This window comes from Dromiciops gliroides, chromosome 3 (assembly GCF_019393635.1).
Source record: "Dromiciops gliroides isolate mDroGli1 chromosome 3, mDroGli1.pri, whole genome shotgun sequence".
In the NCBI taxonomy this organism is placed as follows: Eukaryota; Metazoa; Chordata; class Mammalia; order Microbiotheria; family Microbiotheriidae; genus Dromiciops; species Dromiciops gliroides.
The window spans coordinates 579,647,354-579,662,987 of NC_057863.1; the positions used below are offsets into that span (position 1 = coordinate 579,647,354).

Below are 15,634 nucleotides of genomic sequence, written 5' to 3' on the forward strand. Positions count from 1 at the left end.
GTATCATTAATGAAAGAGACCAGATCAAATGAAGGCTAGTCTAGAACTTCAGCCATAGATGGTCAATTTGGGGCTGACTTTGAAAGGGGAACTATCCCTTTCTAACCAAGAAAAACAAAGACATTTAGAACTAGACTAGAGGTCATTCGGGAGTTCTCTTGCTCGTGTGTAGACAGGGATAGAGGAGGAAGTAAGTCCCTCGGACAAAGTCATTTCTTAAGTTCTGGGCCTCTTGACCTTCCTGATGTAGCCACCAGGCTATATAGCTTGATGGGAGGTGTTGATGAACTAACAATGATGATTCTAATGATACTGTTCCTCACACCTGACAACTCCATTTTACTTCTCCTGACCTTTACACAGACTATCCTCCATGCCTGGAGCACACCCCCTCCTCACATCTTCTTAGAATCCCTGGCTCCCCTTCCCTCCTTCTGCAATATATCTTTCCTGATCTCTTGCAGCTGATAATGCCCTCCCTCACAGTATCTTCTATTTATTTTGTATGTATCCAGCTGTCTGCTATATTTGTCATCTCCTTGAATAAGGATTATTAAAGTATAAGTTTATATGTATTAATAAGTATCAAAGTATAATAAGTAGTATTAAAAAGTATCTACTATTTATTTTGTATGTATCTTCTATCCACCTTTGTATAGATACTGGTATCAATATATCAGGTGTATTTGATATTGTAAGGGGCTAAAATTCTAGCTAGCCTGTCTAAAATATCTAATGAGTGGTTATCAATAAATTATAAGCTTTAGCAAGAGTTAGACTTTTAAGCATTTATTAAGGAGAATAAGAATTTGGTAAAGAGAGAGAGAAAGGCCTAGATTCATCTATCTATTAAAGGGTGAGAGCATTCCTAGCTCCACTCTCAACCAGAGTCCAGACAAAAGAGAGTGAGAGAGCCAGCCTCGCCCCCTCTTCCTCCCACAAGCAAATGTCACTTCCTGACACCAAAGAGCTGCATGTCTTGCCTTCAGATACCTTCTCCTCATGGCAGAGCGTCCTGCACTAAGTCTCCAGCAGGTGGCATCACTCCAATCGTTACATTATCTCTTTGAATAAGGAATATTAAAGTATGTTTTTAAATATTAATGTCTTAAAATATAATGAGTATTTAAAAGTATCTTGTATTTATTTTGTATGTATCTTTATGTACAGATATTGGTATCTATCCATAAAATGTATTTGTCATGTTCTTGAATGAGTATTAAAGTATAGAGTATATAAGGAGTGAAGTATAAGGAGTATAAAATGTATCTTGTGTGTATGTATATATATATATGTATATATGTATACATGTATATATCTATGTGGTTATAGATACTAGTATCTATCTATCTACTAACTATGTGACCCTGGGAAAAATCACTTAACCTTTCTTAGCCTCAATTTCCTTATTTGTAAAATGTGGGCGGTTGTGAGAATCAAATGAGATAATATTTGTAAAGTGCTTTACAAGCCTCAAAATGCTAGCAATGATGATGATGGTGGGGTGATGATAATGGTGGTGGTAGTGGTGGTGGTGATGTGGGTAGGAAGCAGGATGAGATGGTAGAGCTGGGCACAAGCATCTTTAAATCATTTGACAATCATTTCCTGATACCTACTGTGCATCATACACTGTGCTCAGCAGAGCAAGGCATGACCCATGCCCCAGAAAGCTACAGGTCTCATTGGGCAAAAATCACAAAGTTACAGACTCTTGAACCATTTGAAGGAATGAGGAACCTGCCACATCCTGTAGAAACCTGATCTGTTTTGACAGCCCTGACCATTAAGAAATGCTTCCTGGAAAAAAAAGAAAGAAAGAAAGAAAGAAAACAAAACAAAAAAATGCTTCCTGAAATAAAGTTGAAATTTGTTTCTTTGTAACTTGCACCCTGGTGGTAGGGGTCAAACAGAAATGTGTAAGACACCCTGACTATGTCAGTGCCCTGTCCCTGAAGATAGCAATCATAAGTATATACTCATCAGTCTGTGGTAAAAATTTTGGCCCTCACAAGTCTATATACAAGATAATAACAGATCACATTTATATGCTACTTTTAGACTTAAAAATCTTTTTCTATGCATTATCCTACTCAGTCACATAAAAACAATGCCAGACAGTGTGCATTAAGTGCCATCTTCCACTCCTCATCCCCACATAACCAACCTCTTACAAATCTTGTCACAACTTCTCTTATATATGTCCCCTTATTGACTTATGAAAAATGCAATCCATCTCCAGAGAAAGAACTGATGGAGTCTCTATGAAGATCAAAGCATACTTTTTCTCTATTTTATTTTTCTTGGTTTTTTTCCCTTGGTCTGTGTTCTGTTTTGCAATATGGCTAATATGGAAATGTTTTGCATGACTACAATGCATAATCTATATCAAAGTGTTTGTTTCCTCAAGGAGGGGGGGAGGGGAGGAAGGGAATTTGGAACTCAAAAATTATTTTTAATGTTAAAAATTGTTTTTCCATGTAATTGAGAAAAAATAAAATAAAAATATTCTTTTTAAAATTATACCTATATATATATGTATGTGTGTATATGTACACACACACACATGCATAGACCCTATATGTGTGTGTGTGGAGAGAGAGAGTAGAGAGAAGGGTTTGTGTATATGTGTACTATTATTTTTTTTTTTTTACAATTCAAAAGCCTTTAATGCCTTCACAAAAACTCCGTGGCAGAATAATGAAAGCCCAGCAGCCATTACTGCAGTAGTGGCATGGTGATGACTAATGGAACTTTTCCTGTGACAAATTTTGCTGTAGTTGTCTCAGTACCAATCCACTTTGGAAGATCTACCTGTAATCAATACTTCTCTGAGACCTAAATCATCCTAAGAGACAATCACATCAATTGAATAGGTACAGATATAAATAATTCTAGATAGATATACACACATACGCTTCCTTCTGTCTACTCTCTCTACATATACATATATACACATACACAATGTAGATACTCTCCATATATACTATACTGTATGTATATATGTATGTATTTATGTATGTATACACACAATATAATTAAAATAATGACTATACACACATACACTCACCGTTCTCTCTTCCCAGCCACTATCCTCATTTGGTCTAATTCAGACCATCATCATCTCGTTCTTGGACTATTGAATTCATCTTCTGGTTGGTCTCCCTACTTCAAGCCTCTTTCCACTCTCATCCATTCTACACTCAGATGACAAGGAGATTTTTCTAAAGTATGGGCCTAGGGGCAGCTAGGTGGCACAGTGGATAAAGCTCTGGCCTCCAATTCAGGATGACCTGAGTTCAAGTCCAGCCTCAGACACTTGACACTAGCTGTGTGACCCTGGGCAAGTCACTTAACCTTCATTGCCCTGAAAAACAAAACAAAAAACACAAAAATAATAAAAAATAAAGTATGGGCCTAACCATGTTCCCTGCCCTACTCAAAATAAATTTCACCAATTGGGATTTAACTCTTCACAATATGGCCTCTTCCTACCATTCTAGACTTCTTCTATTTTCCTTCCCTGTGTGGACTCACCTGACCCATTTGTAGCTAGTTCCTCAGACATAACACTTCATGCAAACACTGGCTATCTCCCATGCCTGGAATGCTCTCCCTCCTTACCTGTATCAGATTCCCAGGCTTCCTTTGAGACAGCTCAAATCCCACCTTCTACAACACACCTTTTGCAGTCCCCCAAACTGTTAGTGTTTTTCTTCTTAGATTCCCTTCCAGTCACACTGTATGTAACTTCGTATTTACATATTGTCTCTCCCATTAGAATTCGAGCTCCTGGAAGGCAGTCAGCTGTTTAAGTTTTTTCTGGTCATGAGTGTTTACTTAGCCCAGTGCTTGGCATATAGGAAGTTCTTAAGAATGTTGATTAATTGACTGACTGACCAAAGGAGTGGGGCAGATCTTTGGTGCTAAAATAATAAAAAGCAGAAAAATATCTGGGTGGGGATGTGGTGGGGATACCATCAACCCCTCTTGAGCCTATCTTCTTTATTTGTTAAGGGTGAATTTAGATAATAATTATTATAATATAATAAATAGATATATAATAAAATAATATTATATCATGTATAATATGGGTATATAATAAAATAATGTATGATATGGATATGTAATAAAATAATATTATGTTTCATGTGTGGTATGGCTATGTAATAAAATAATATTATATGTAATGTGTAATATGGATATATAATAAAATGATATTATAGTATAATGTGTAATATGGATATATAATAAAATGATATTATATATATGATGACTAGATAAATTATTTTTCTACCTTGTTATCTTGTCCCTGCAGCTCCCAAAGAAGCTGGAGATGAAATACTTTCTCACTATTACTCCGGTTCCTTATGTGCTCCTCATTTGGCTTCATATCCCTCAGGTACTGCTCACCCCTTCCTCCCCAAAACACACACACACACACACACATACTCCTTGCTACCTTTCCCCCTCCCAGCAGTGAAAAGGTCCTGGAGCCCACATGCCAGGTACTGCAGTGACAGCTTTCCCCAAAGTCAGTTCCAGATAGTTTTTTCAGAATCCTTTAGAGATGTCTTCTCCATTGTCTTTGCCCTTCCTACACAACCTCTGCTGGACAGGCAGCAATGTACCCTTTAGGTCCATCTTGGAGAACTCTGCAATCACCTGTCTTCCTCACCAAATCCCACCTCTTCCGGGAAATCTTCCCAAAGTGCTGCAGGTCCCTCCATCCTTTGGCCACGAAGTCAAGGCTAAACCCTTACCTGTTCTCCAACTCAGTACAATTTCAGAAACAAACGTAGCAGGCACCTGTCAAAGTACAGGGTGGACCAAAATTCAGGATATTTTAATAACTTTTTGAAAATTATTTTTTTCACTGTTTATGAAATTTGATTATATACACATAATGTAAATTCGTTTCCTATATATGTTTATGATGCTATAATGTTATACATTTAAAACAAAAAATAAAGGGGTTATTAAATATTGAAACTCCTTTGTGACTTTTGGCCCACCCTGTATTATTCTCCTTCCCAAAACAAAACAAAAACAAAAAACTCTGCCAGTAAGCCTGCCTCCACTAACAGACACCAGCTTACATAGATAATAGGCTATTATATTCATTGTACTCCCCTTCTCAGTGCCCTAGAAGATCGTGTCATGGATTGAGAGCTGTTTCAGAGCTAGAAAGACCTGAGTTCAAGTTCCATGTTGGGCACATGGTGACTGGGGTTATTCTAGGCATGTCCCTTAACCTTACCCTGGACAATTCTCTAAGACTAAGTTTCAGAGAAGATACCGACCTGCATTGGCAGAGAGTGCTCCCTCATCTGGGAGTACCCTAAATCAATGAAACCTCAGTCTACTTCATACACTCTAGGCTCCATCCAGACCAGATTATTCACCATGGTCTAATTGCAGCTTGTCCTCTCAATCAGGTTGCCTCCCCTCAAGTACCACCTTCTCCCCAAAACTTTCCCTGACCCCTCCAAGCTAAAAGTGATTTTTCCTTCCTTCTATTAAGCCCCTAGCACTTAGATTTTAAAAACCATTCTAAGTGGATAGAGCACCGGCCCTGGATTCAGGGGAACCCGAGTTCAAATCCAGCCTCAGACACTTAACACTTACTAGCTGTGTGACCCTGGGCAAGTCACTTAACCCCAATTGCCTCACACAAAAAAAAAATTCTAGAAATCTTCTCCTCCGATGACCTTGTATGCTGAGAGTTGGACATCTGTAAGGAATGGTTTTTGCTATAGCAGATTGTACTTTGTCTAAGACTTGCTTAGGCGCCAAAGCAAACATTGTTGTTGGTCAGTCATTTCAGTCGTACTCTTCATGACCCCACTTTGGGTTTTCTTACTGGAGTGGTTTGCCGTTTCCTTCTCCAGCTCAGTTTACAGATGAGGAAACTGAAGGAAACACTATTAAGGGTCACACAGCTAGTAAGTGTCTGATGCCAGATTTGAACACAGGAAAATGAGTGGCACTCTGGTCACTGAGCCACCTAGCTGGCCCAATACTAATACTGGGCTTCATATCTCCCCTGCCCAGTTAATTTTTTTCAAAGAAACAGTTAAAATCAGAGTTCAAATTTCCACCTCTTCAGTTTAAAGCTGATTAGCCCTTAGGCAAAGTCAGTTCAGTGATCTGAGCTTCAATTTCCTCATTTGCTAGAAATAACAGCATCTAAAGTGAAGATTTAAGACAAACTTAGTGACTACTAGATTATTTTTAGAACTCTGCATTAACTCTATAATATTCTTGCTGTTAAAAAAAATTGTCACAGAAAGTTAATATCTTAAAACTGAATTTATATGTAAGTTGTTTATGTAAATATAATCACTGTAAACATCTATATGACCTGTGATTGTGTTTTTATTTTGAAATGGGAGCTTTTTTGTTTACAAATTCATTAAAAACTAAAAATTGATTCTGTTTAAAAAAAAAAAGACATTGGATATGTGTGATTAATGTAAAGAAGTATTAGAAATCCTAGCAATAAGAGATTATAATATATAATTATAATAGAGAATGAGACGTGTTTTATGCATGTGTTTAAGGTGTGTATCTTAGGCATGTGTTCAAGGCGTGTGTCATAGGCATATGTTCAAGGTGTATTTTATATGTGTGTATAAGACATGTTTTAGGTGTGTGTTTAAGGCATATGTCTTAGGAAAAAACATGGATAGACTCGCATAAAGGATACATGACTAGAAAAAAAGAGAGATTACAAAAAAAATTTAGAATAGGTATTCACAGTATGTGTTCAAGGCATGAGTTTTATGCATGTGTTTTATGTGTGTATCCAAGGCATGTGTTTTATTGTGTGTCTTAGGCATGTTTTATGTGTGTGTTTAAGAGTGTGTTTAAAACATGTGTTTAAGGCATGTGTTCAAGGTGTCTTAGGCATGTGTTTAAGGTTTGTATTTTAAGTATGTGTCTTAGCCATGTGCTTTATGTGTGTGTCTTATGCACATGTTTTAAGCATCTGTTTAAGGCATGTGTTGTAGGTGTGTGTTTAAGGAAAAACATGAATGGACTTGCATGGTCAAAATAATAACATTACTAGATATAAAGAGAGAGATTACAAAAAAATTAGAGGAATATGGAACTTATGGATAGGCATGTGTTCAAGGCATGTGTTTTAGGCATGTCTCTTATATGTGTGTTTAGGCATGTGTTTAAGACGTGTGTTTTAGGCATGTGTCTTACATGTATGTCTTATTGTGGGTTTTAGGTGTGGGTTTAAGGCATATGTCTTATTGTGTGTTTTAAGTGTGTATTTTTAAGGTGTGTGTTTAAGATACATGTTTAAGGCATGTTTTCAAGGTGTGTGTCTTAGGTGTGTTTTATGTGTGTGTTTAAGGCATATGTCTTATGTATGCATTTAGGCATGTGTTTTAGGTGTGTGTTTAAGGAAAAACATGGATAGACTTGCATGGTCAAAATAATAATATGACTAGATATAAAGAGAGATTACAAAAAAATTAGAGGAATATGGAACTTATGGATAGGTGTGTGTTCAAGGTGTGTGTTTAAAGCGTGTGTTTTAGGCATGTGTTCAAGGCATATGTCTTAGGCATGTGTCTTGTGTGTGTGTTTTAGGCATGTGTGTTTAGGTACATGTTTAGGAATGTGTTTAACTGTGTTTCATGCATGTGTTTAGGCATGTTTAAGGCATGTATCTTATGTGTGTTTAAGGCATGTTTTAGGTGTGTGTTTTAGGCATGTGTTTAAGGAGAAACATGAGTAGACTTGCATGGTCAAAATAATAACATGACTAGATATAAAGACAGATTGCAAAAAACTTTAGAGGAATATGGAACTTCTGGATAGGTGGGTGTTTAAGGGGTTTGTCTTATGCATGTGTTTTAGGCATGTCCCTTATGTGTGTGTTTTAGGCATGTGTTTAAGATGTGTGTTTAAGGTGTGCGTTTTATGTGTATGTCTTAGGCATGTGTTTTATGTGTGTGTTTAAGGCGTGTGTCTTAGGTGTGTGTCTTAAGTGTGTGTTTTAGGCATGTATTTAAGGTGTGTGTTTTATGTGTGCATTTAAGATGTCTGTTTAAAGCGTGTGTTTTAGGTATGTGTTTAAGGCGTGTGTCTTATGCATGTGTTTGAGGAAAAAACATGGATAAACTTGCAGCAGAAATAGAATTTTAAAGAGAACTCTGAACAAACAGATCATTTTCACAAATATCCAAATTAACTGTGAATGAAGATGATATCTGCACCCAGAGAAAGAACTGATAAATTGAACTATGTATATTGTATATTAGATATATTGTATAAGATTGTATATAGATATATTGTATTAGATCTATATGATATTGTATATTAGATACATTAGATAACCATTTCTAGGGCAAGGGAGAAAAAAGATGATAACTTTATTATAGGAATAGCAAGGTATTAGTTTTTTTAAATTTTTAATTTATGGAATAAATTTAATGAGAAGGGGCCTTCTAAGATTCCTTCCAACTCTCTATATATGACTCTGTGATTCCAATTTAGGACCAAGCAGGAAGAAACCCCACCAATATCTGAGTAGTTTGAGAAACAGAAGGACAATGCCCCTGGGAGCCTGGCTGTTTTTACATCTGATGCCAATAGTTAAAGTATCTATGACCTCCTGTTGGCACATGGAGGTCAAGGTAGCAAACATTTTAAAAGTACCTCCTGTGTATGAACCCTTGGCTCAGCCCTGGAGCAGAAGGAAAACGTAGATAAAACTAGGCCCACAGCCTGGAAGGGAGATATTAGCATCTTGAGGGAAGGAAGCAGATCTTCTCTTGTCTCCCCACAGGGAGTCTTTGGACCCAGCAAAATGACCACTGAACTTGGAATAAGAAGACACCTGGATTCAAATTCAAATTCTAACACTAACTCTGGGCAAGTTGCTTCCTGCCTCTGAACCTCAGTTTCCTCCTCTGAAGAGTAATAATAATGCTCCAGAGCCCAGAGGCCATGTAGTCCAACCTCCTCATGTTGTCATTGTTCAGTCACTTTTCAGTCAAGTCCAACTCTCCATTTGGGGTTTTCTTGGCAAAGATAATGGAAAGGTTTGTCATTTCCTTCTCCAGATCATTTTATAGATGAGGAAATTGAGGCGAACAGGGTTAAACAGGAAACTGAGGTTGCCCAGGATCACACAGCTAGTAAGTATCTGAGGCCAGATTTGAACTCATGTCTACCTGTCTCTACCGAGCCACCTAGCTGCCCTCAATTTACAGCTGAGAAAACTAAACTACAGGAAGGCAAAGCATCACAGAGGCAATAACTATCCAAGGAAGGATTTGAATTCACATCTTCTGACTTCACTTCTTTCCAGTCTACTATGCTGACTGCCATTGTCAGTCAGTCAACAAACATTTATTTATTGCCTACTGTGTGTCAAGCACCGTGCTAAGGGCCAGGGATACAAAGAAAAGCAAAGGATAGTGCCTCCTTTCAAAGAGCTCATGCAGTAAGGGAGGGAAACAATATAATGTTGTCTAAACAAATAAAGCCTTGTTGATTGGCCATAAAACCCAGAGTCCTCCATACCCTCTTTCTTTTCTCCTTTCCCACCGTAGACAAGAGGCAAGACACTGATGCTTGACATGGCTCCAGACACTTTTGATGATGCCTATACCGACTGTGTGGAGGACATGGAGCAGATTGCCCCCGACCTGCTTCAGGAAGAGATGAGTCATCACAAGCTGCTCAGGGACTCATGGGAGGCTGCCGCAGCTTATTTAAAAAGCTATCGGGGCCTCTCGCTGCCCTCAGGCTTCCAGACCCAGCATGCACTGGCTGTCATGGTCTATACTAACTCATCCAACCCCCTGCACCGAGAGCTGAACTCGGCTGTGGGCAAACTGGGCAGCTCTTTTGAGGTCTACATGAAGCATTTTCCCTTCAAGGCCTTGCACTTCTACCTGACACGGGCCCTGCAGCTGCTGAGGTCTCCCGAGAGCTGTAAGGAAGACTCTGGGCAAAAGGTATTCCGAGGCGTGGGGAGCACCCACTTCAAGCCCAGTAAACATGGAGATAGCATCCGTCTTGGCCGGTTCACCTCCACTTCTGAGGAGTGGAGAGTGGCCCAGATGTTTGGCAATGCTACTTTATTTACCCTGAGCACATGCTTTGGAGCCTCCATCAAGGACCTCTCAGTCTTCCCCAATGAGCGAGAGGTGCTTATCCCACCCTATGAGGTTTTCCAGGTGTCTAATTTCTCCGAGGATGGAACCCGAAATTTGGTGACTCTCAGAAGCCTCAACCAGACATGCAGTAACTTCAACTGTGCCTTCCTAAGAAGTGAGTATTGACCATACCAGGCTGGGAAGTGGAACATTGGAGAGCAAGGATGGGAGGGTAGGGAGTGTAGGAAGACAAAGAACTTTAGGTATCATGGTGTAGCTTAAGAATCCTGGCCTTAGGGGCGGCTAGGTGGCGCAGTGGATAAAGCACCGGCCCTGGATTCAGGAGTTCCTGAGTTCAAATCCAGCCTCAGACACTTAACACTTACTAGCTGTGTGACCCTGGGCAAGTCACTTAACCCCATTGCCCCATAAAAAAAAAAAAAAAAAAAGAATCCTGGCCTTAGATGTGAAAAGACCTGGGCTCTAGGGCCAGCCCTGACACTGATTTGAAATTTGAACAATCACAAGTCCATTTCCCAATCTGAGCCTGTTTCCTTTTCACTCACTGGTCTTTAAGGTCCCTTTCAGTTCTGAAATTCTATTATGATTTGTACTTGGTTTCTGGCCTTCGTTGACCATGCCTATGAAAAAACTGGGCTGTAGGGTACCTAGAAACTGGAATTCCTAACTTTTCCATAGGAGTCCTTATGTGACCTTCAGTAATTCTCCTCTTGGAGCCTCAGCTTTACCACCTTGAAGATGGGAATGGTATCCCCTCCACAGGGGATTGTCAAGGTCTACTCAAATCATGTATATGAAAACTCCCCATGAGCCAGAAATCAAGGGACATAGGTGAGGATTATCATGTTACCATGTGCAGCTATTGTATAAACTGAGGCCCACCTACTCTGCCTGACTTAATATCAAAGTTTTAGCCAAACTGTCTCCCTATGAACTGAGGTTTTTGGAAGCAAGTGGTAGAGAAGTGAGTCATATCCCTTTTGTGTGTGTGTGTGTGTGTGTGTGGATCAATGAGGGTTAAGTGACTTGTCCAGGATCACACAGCTAGTAAGTGTCAAGTGTCTCAGGCCAGATTTGAACTCAGGTCATCCTGAATCCAGGGCCGGTGCTTTATCCACTGCACCACCTAGCCCCATTTTTCAAAGGGAAAACCTGAGGCAAGGAGAGGGGAATCTTGATACTTTTCTCCCCACCCCAGTGCCACTGTGTACCAATAATTATATAATTATGCTTCAGATAAGGCTGGGTCCCTCCTTTTAAAGCTCACCCTTTCAGAGGGGCATTACACACACACACACACACACACACACACACACACATACACATATAACTATTGCAATATAGGACATGTGCAGGAGAGCATGAGACCATGGTGACTCAGAATAGGTAGGGTGCACTTATAGCTATAGAAGCCTTCCTGGGGGGGTGGGGCATTTAATCCCAGCCTTTCTGTTCTCCAGAAGTAGCAGTGATATACTACAGTAGTAGAGATTTGCCTAAGAGGCAGGTGGGGCATGGACCCGGAGTGAGGCTGACATTCTTTCTCTTTGTATTTCAGAAAAGAAGAATCAAAATTGTGTGGTTAAATCAGGTAAGTTGCTTCATCCACATTCCCCAGCTTTCTGCCCATTCTTATAATCCCCCTTTCCCACATTCCTTTCCTTTCTCAATTCAGCCCATTACCCTCTTTGTATCCCTCTCTTCCTGGCACATAGTGAGTACTTAATAAATGATTATCAACTTGACTTACCCTCTCCTAGATTCCCCATTTGCCTCTTCTCAGTCCCTTTTTTTTTCCCTCTCCTCCTCTCTTCCCTTTTTCCATCTCTTGATTCCTTTCCTGTTTTCCTCTAATTTTCTCTCTCCCCTTTCCTGTCCACCTCTTCCTCTCCTTCATTCTCTTCACTCTTCCCTTTCCTCATGTCTCCCTGTTTCATTTTTCCCATATTTCTGTACTACCTTGTCTCCCTTTCCTACTCTCTTTCCCTTTCCCAGCTTCCTATTCTACTCTCCCTCATCCCTTTTCTTTCTCCTTCTTCTGTTTCCCTTTCCTCCCTGGATCCTTCCATTCCTTTCATTCACTCCCCACTCTTCTCCCCACAGGAAACAATAACACCATGGTCCTTGGGAAGGTGACCCCATGGCTTTTTGTGGGAAGCCAGCTTCTGCTCCTCAGAATCTTCTGTTTGAATTCTTTCTAAAGAGACCAGCTTTTTCCTGCCCTATCTCCATTGGCCTCCCTGATCTCCAATTATACCAGGTGCCCCCAAAGTCCTCTGCGATTTTGACAAAATACTACAAGATGACAACTCCTTGTTGCCTAGTGATGAATATTCCCATCGCATCTAGTCAACAACTGGAAATCCCTACCCACCCACCCCCACTGTGGTTTTGCAGGTGGAGCTGACTTTTCTGGAGATCCCAGTCTCTGTTTGGCCTCATGCCTTCTGTTATATGACCTGAAATTAGCTGTGAAAAGGAAGCCCAAGGTAGAAAATATTCAGGGTTAAACTTTAGGTTATGGTCTTTCTTGCCTCTGGGCTCCCTTGACTAGCTAGAATGCCTTCCTTTATCTCCTTAACTTTCCAAATCCCATCTACTCTGGGGCTAATTCAAGTTCTGCTGCCAAAAAAAAAAAATCTCTTCTTCCCGGGAGCTCCAACAACCCTCTTTTCCTACCCACCTCATTGGCATAGACAACCTTATGGTATTTCTTAAAATGGGGGATTTTTTTTTCTTTATTTCTTTTTAATACAGATGTATGATTTCATTAGTGTAAGGAATTCTGGGTAAGAAAACTTTCCTGAGAAACAGAGATTACATAAATTGTCCTGAGTCACACAGACAATGTTTCTTCTTCCAAATCTTCCTGATTAAATCTCTATCTACTATACTACACTGCCTCTCGTTGTGGTCTTATATTAGTTTATTAAACTTTTTAATGTTTGTATTGTCTCTCCAATATGTTTGGAGGCTCTTGAAGACTTCCATTTTTCTTCACGCACAGATTTGGTCCCCAAGAGGACTCTGAAAATGTTTAATTACTAGATGGCAATAATGCAGGGGAAGGGGGAAACTAGGTGGCGCAGTGGATAGGGCACCGGCCCTGGATTCAGGAGTACCTGAGCTCAGGTCCGGCCTCAGACACTTGACGCATACTGGCTGGGTGACCCTGGGCAGGTCGCTTGACCCCCATTGCCCCGCAAAAAAAAAAAATTAAAAAATAATGCAGGGGAAGGAAACATCAAGAACTGAGGTGGAAGAAAGGGACAGGGGGGAGGGGAGACCTTCTACCAGTCTAATATGGTCTACTCCATTCCAGCTGTGGCTGGCTATAATTGGTAGCAGCTTCAGAAGGACTACCTTTCTCCCCAGTACTCCAGCTCTGCCCATCCAAGCCTCAGATCCAAGTCAGAGGAGAAAGAAAGGAGGATGCAGCTGGATGAGGATATCCAGAGAGAGGGACCAGGAGATCTTTTTCCTCTTTCCCTTCACTGTGCCTGACATGTTGTTGATGCTGTTAAGTCATTTCAGTTATGTTCCATTTTTTGTTACCCAATTTGGGGTTGGGGAGGAGGGTTTTTTTTGTTTGTTTGGTTTGGTTTTGGGGGGTTTTTTTGGTGAGGCAATTGGGGTTAAGTGACTTGTCCAGGATCACACAGCTAGTACGTGTCAAATGTCTGAGGCTGGATATGAACTCAGGTCCTCCTGACTCCAGGGCCAATGCTCTATCCACTGCACCACCTAGCTGCCTCGGTTTGGGAAGTTTTTTGGCAAAGATACTAGAACAGTTTGCCATTTTCTTCTCCAGCTCATTCGATAGATGAAGAAACTGAGGCAGAGTTAAGTGACTTGCCCAGGGACACAGTAAATGTCTGAGGCCACCTTTGAACTCAGGAAAATGAGTCTTTCTGACTTGAGGTCCAGCACTCTATCCACTGTACCACTTCACTTCCCATCCCTTTCTTTGGCATTTAAGAAGTATTTAATACTTTTTCATTTGTTCACTGAAGCAGAACATGAAAGCACTTGGGCTTTTCTGGGTGAATATCACAGACCTATACAGACCATCAATTTCTCCTCAAACCCTCTCTTGTCCCCTCCAAAAACTACTGGTTATACCAACCAGATCTTTATATCTTCCAGAGCTCTCTCCTCGATGTTTCTTAAATGCTGATAGTATGGGAACGCACTGAAACCTAGAGCTACATATGATCTCAAAGCTCAGATCTATGGAGGAGTGTGCCAGCTTCTGCCAGCCCCAGGATACCCTTGTTCATACTCTCCTAGAGGAAGCTCTAGAGGCTCACACTGGTCACATCCTCGTTCCACAGAATCTGATCCATGCTCCCTTCTTTCACACACATGCTCCACTCTGTTTTAATCACTCCCCATTCTTTCCACTCCTTCCCCAACTTCTTCTGCTCTCAGTAGGCACATAGCAGGTCCTTGGGAAGGGGACCCTATCAATGGTGAGAGCCTAGCTTCTGCTCCTCAGAAGTTTCTGTCCTTGAGTCCATCCTGGAAAGACTACCTCATACCATCCTGTCTCCATTTACTCTTTCTGCCCTCCCCACCCCCCATTCACTAGAGGTCTTGTTAAGGCCCCTCTACAGTAATTCTAGAAAAAGTACGAATTGGAGAAGGAAATGGCAAACCACTCCACTATCTTTGCCAAGAAAACTCCAAATGGGGTCGTGAAGAATCTGACAGGACTGGGAGGAAAAAAAATTTTTTAAAAGACAGCTGAGCTGAATCCAGGATGACAGTTCCTGGATGCCCCCCTGGTGGGTAAATATTCCCACTGCACCCAGTCTCCACCTTCAAGTTTCTGTCCCAGGGTGGTGATCTCTCCCTGGACATCAATTTTTTTAAATTTTATGTTCCAACTTCTCTTCCTCCCTCCCTTCCCACCTCCCACCCCCAAGAATTCAAGCACTTCAATATAAGTTATTCATGAGTAGTCATGGAAAACATCTCCACATTAGCTAGGTTATGAGAGAAAACAGATAAAAACAAAACTTCAGATTAAGGAACTGTTCCCCCCCCCAAAAAAAAAAAAAATTACGCTTCAATCTGGTTTCAGATATCATCAGTTCTTTCTCTGTAGATGGATTGCAATTTTCATAAATCCTTCAGGGTTATATTGGATCATTGCACTGCTGAAAATAACCACTAGCTTGTACTATTGCTGTTATTTTGTATATAGTACATTTCTCTTTGTTTCAGTTCATGTAGGTCTTTCCAGGTTTTTCTGATAGCATCCTGTTCATCATAACTTTTATATAGTACCTTAAACTTGACAAAGAATTTTCTTCTTTTTTTTTTGCTATTGCCCAGCAAAGTAGGTACCATATGTTTTGCCATTATAATCAATCAGCATGGAGCAGCTAGGTGGCACAGTGGATAGAGCACTGGGCCTGGAATCAGGAGTACCTGAGTTCAAATCCGGGCTCAGACGCTTTACACTTACTAGCTGGGTGACC

At 40.5% G+C, this 15,634-nt stretch overlaps 1 protein-coding gene across 4 annotated transcripts in view; it reads left to right on the forward strand.

Annotated features, from left to right (window-relative positions):
• The window catches only part of LOC122745693 (ecto-ADP-ribosyltransferase 5-like), a 32,847-nt gene extending 19,806 nt beyond the window's left edge, over window positions 1-13,041 (forward strand). For all 4 annotated transcript variants that reach the window (XM_043991113.1, XM_043991111.1, XM_043991112.1 and 1 more), the window contains 4 exons: window positions 4,319-4,402; window positions 9,579-10,302; window positions 11,707-11,739; window positions 12,252-13,041. In XM_043991113.1, coding sequence (XP_043847048.1) covers window positions 4,337-4,402; window positions 9,579-10,302; window positions 11,707-11,739; window positions 12,252-12,349 — 921 coding nt within the window. In that variant the 5' untranslated portion in view covers window positions 4,319-4,336 and the 3' untranslated portion in view covers window positions 12,350-13,041. The remainder of the gene's footprint in view (window positions 1-4,318; window positions 4,403-9,578; window positions 10,303-11,706; window positions 11,740-12,251) is intronic.
• Window positions 13,042-15,634: the final 2,593 nt, after the last annotated feature.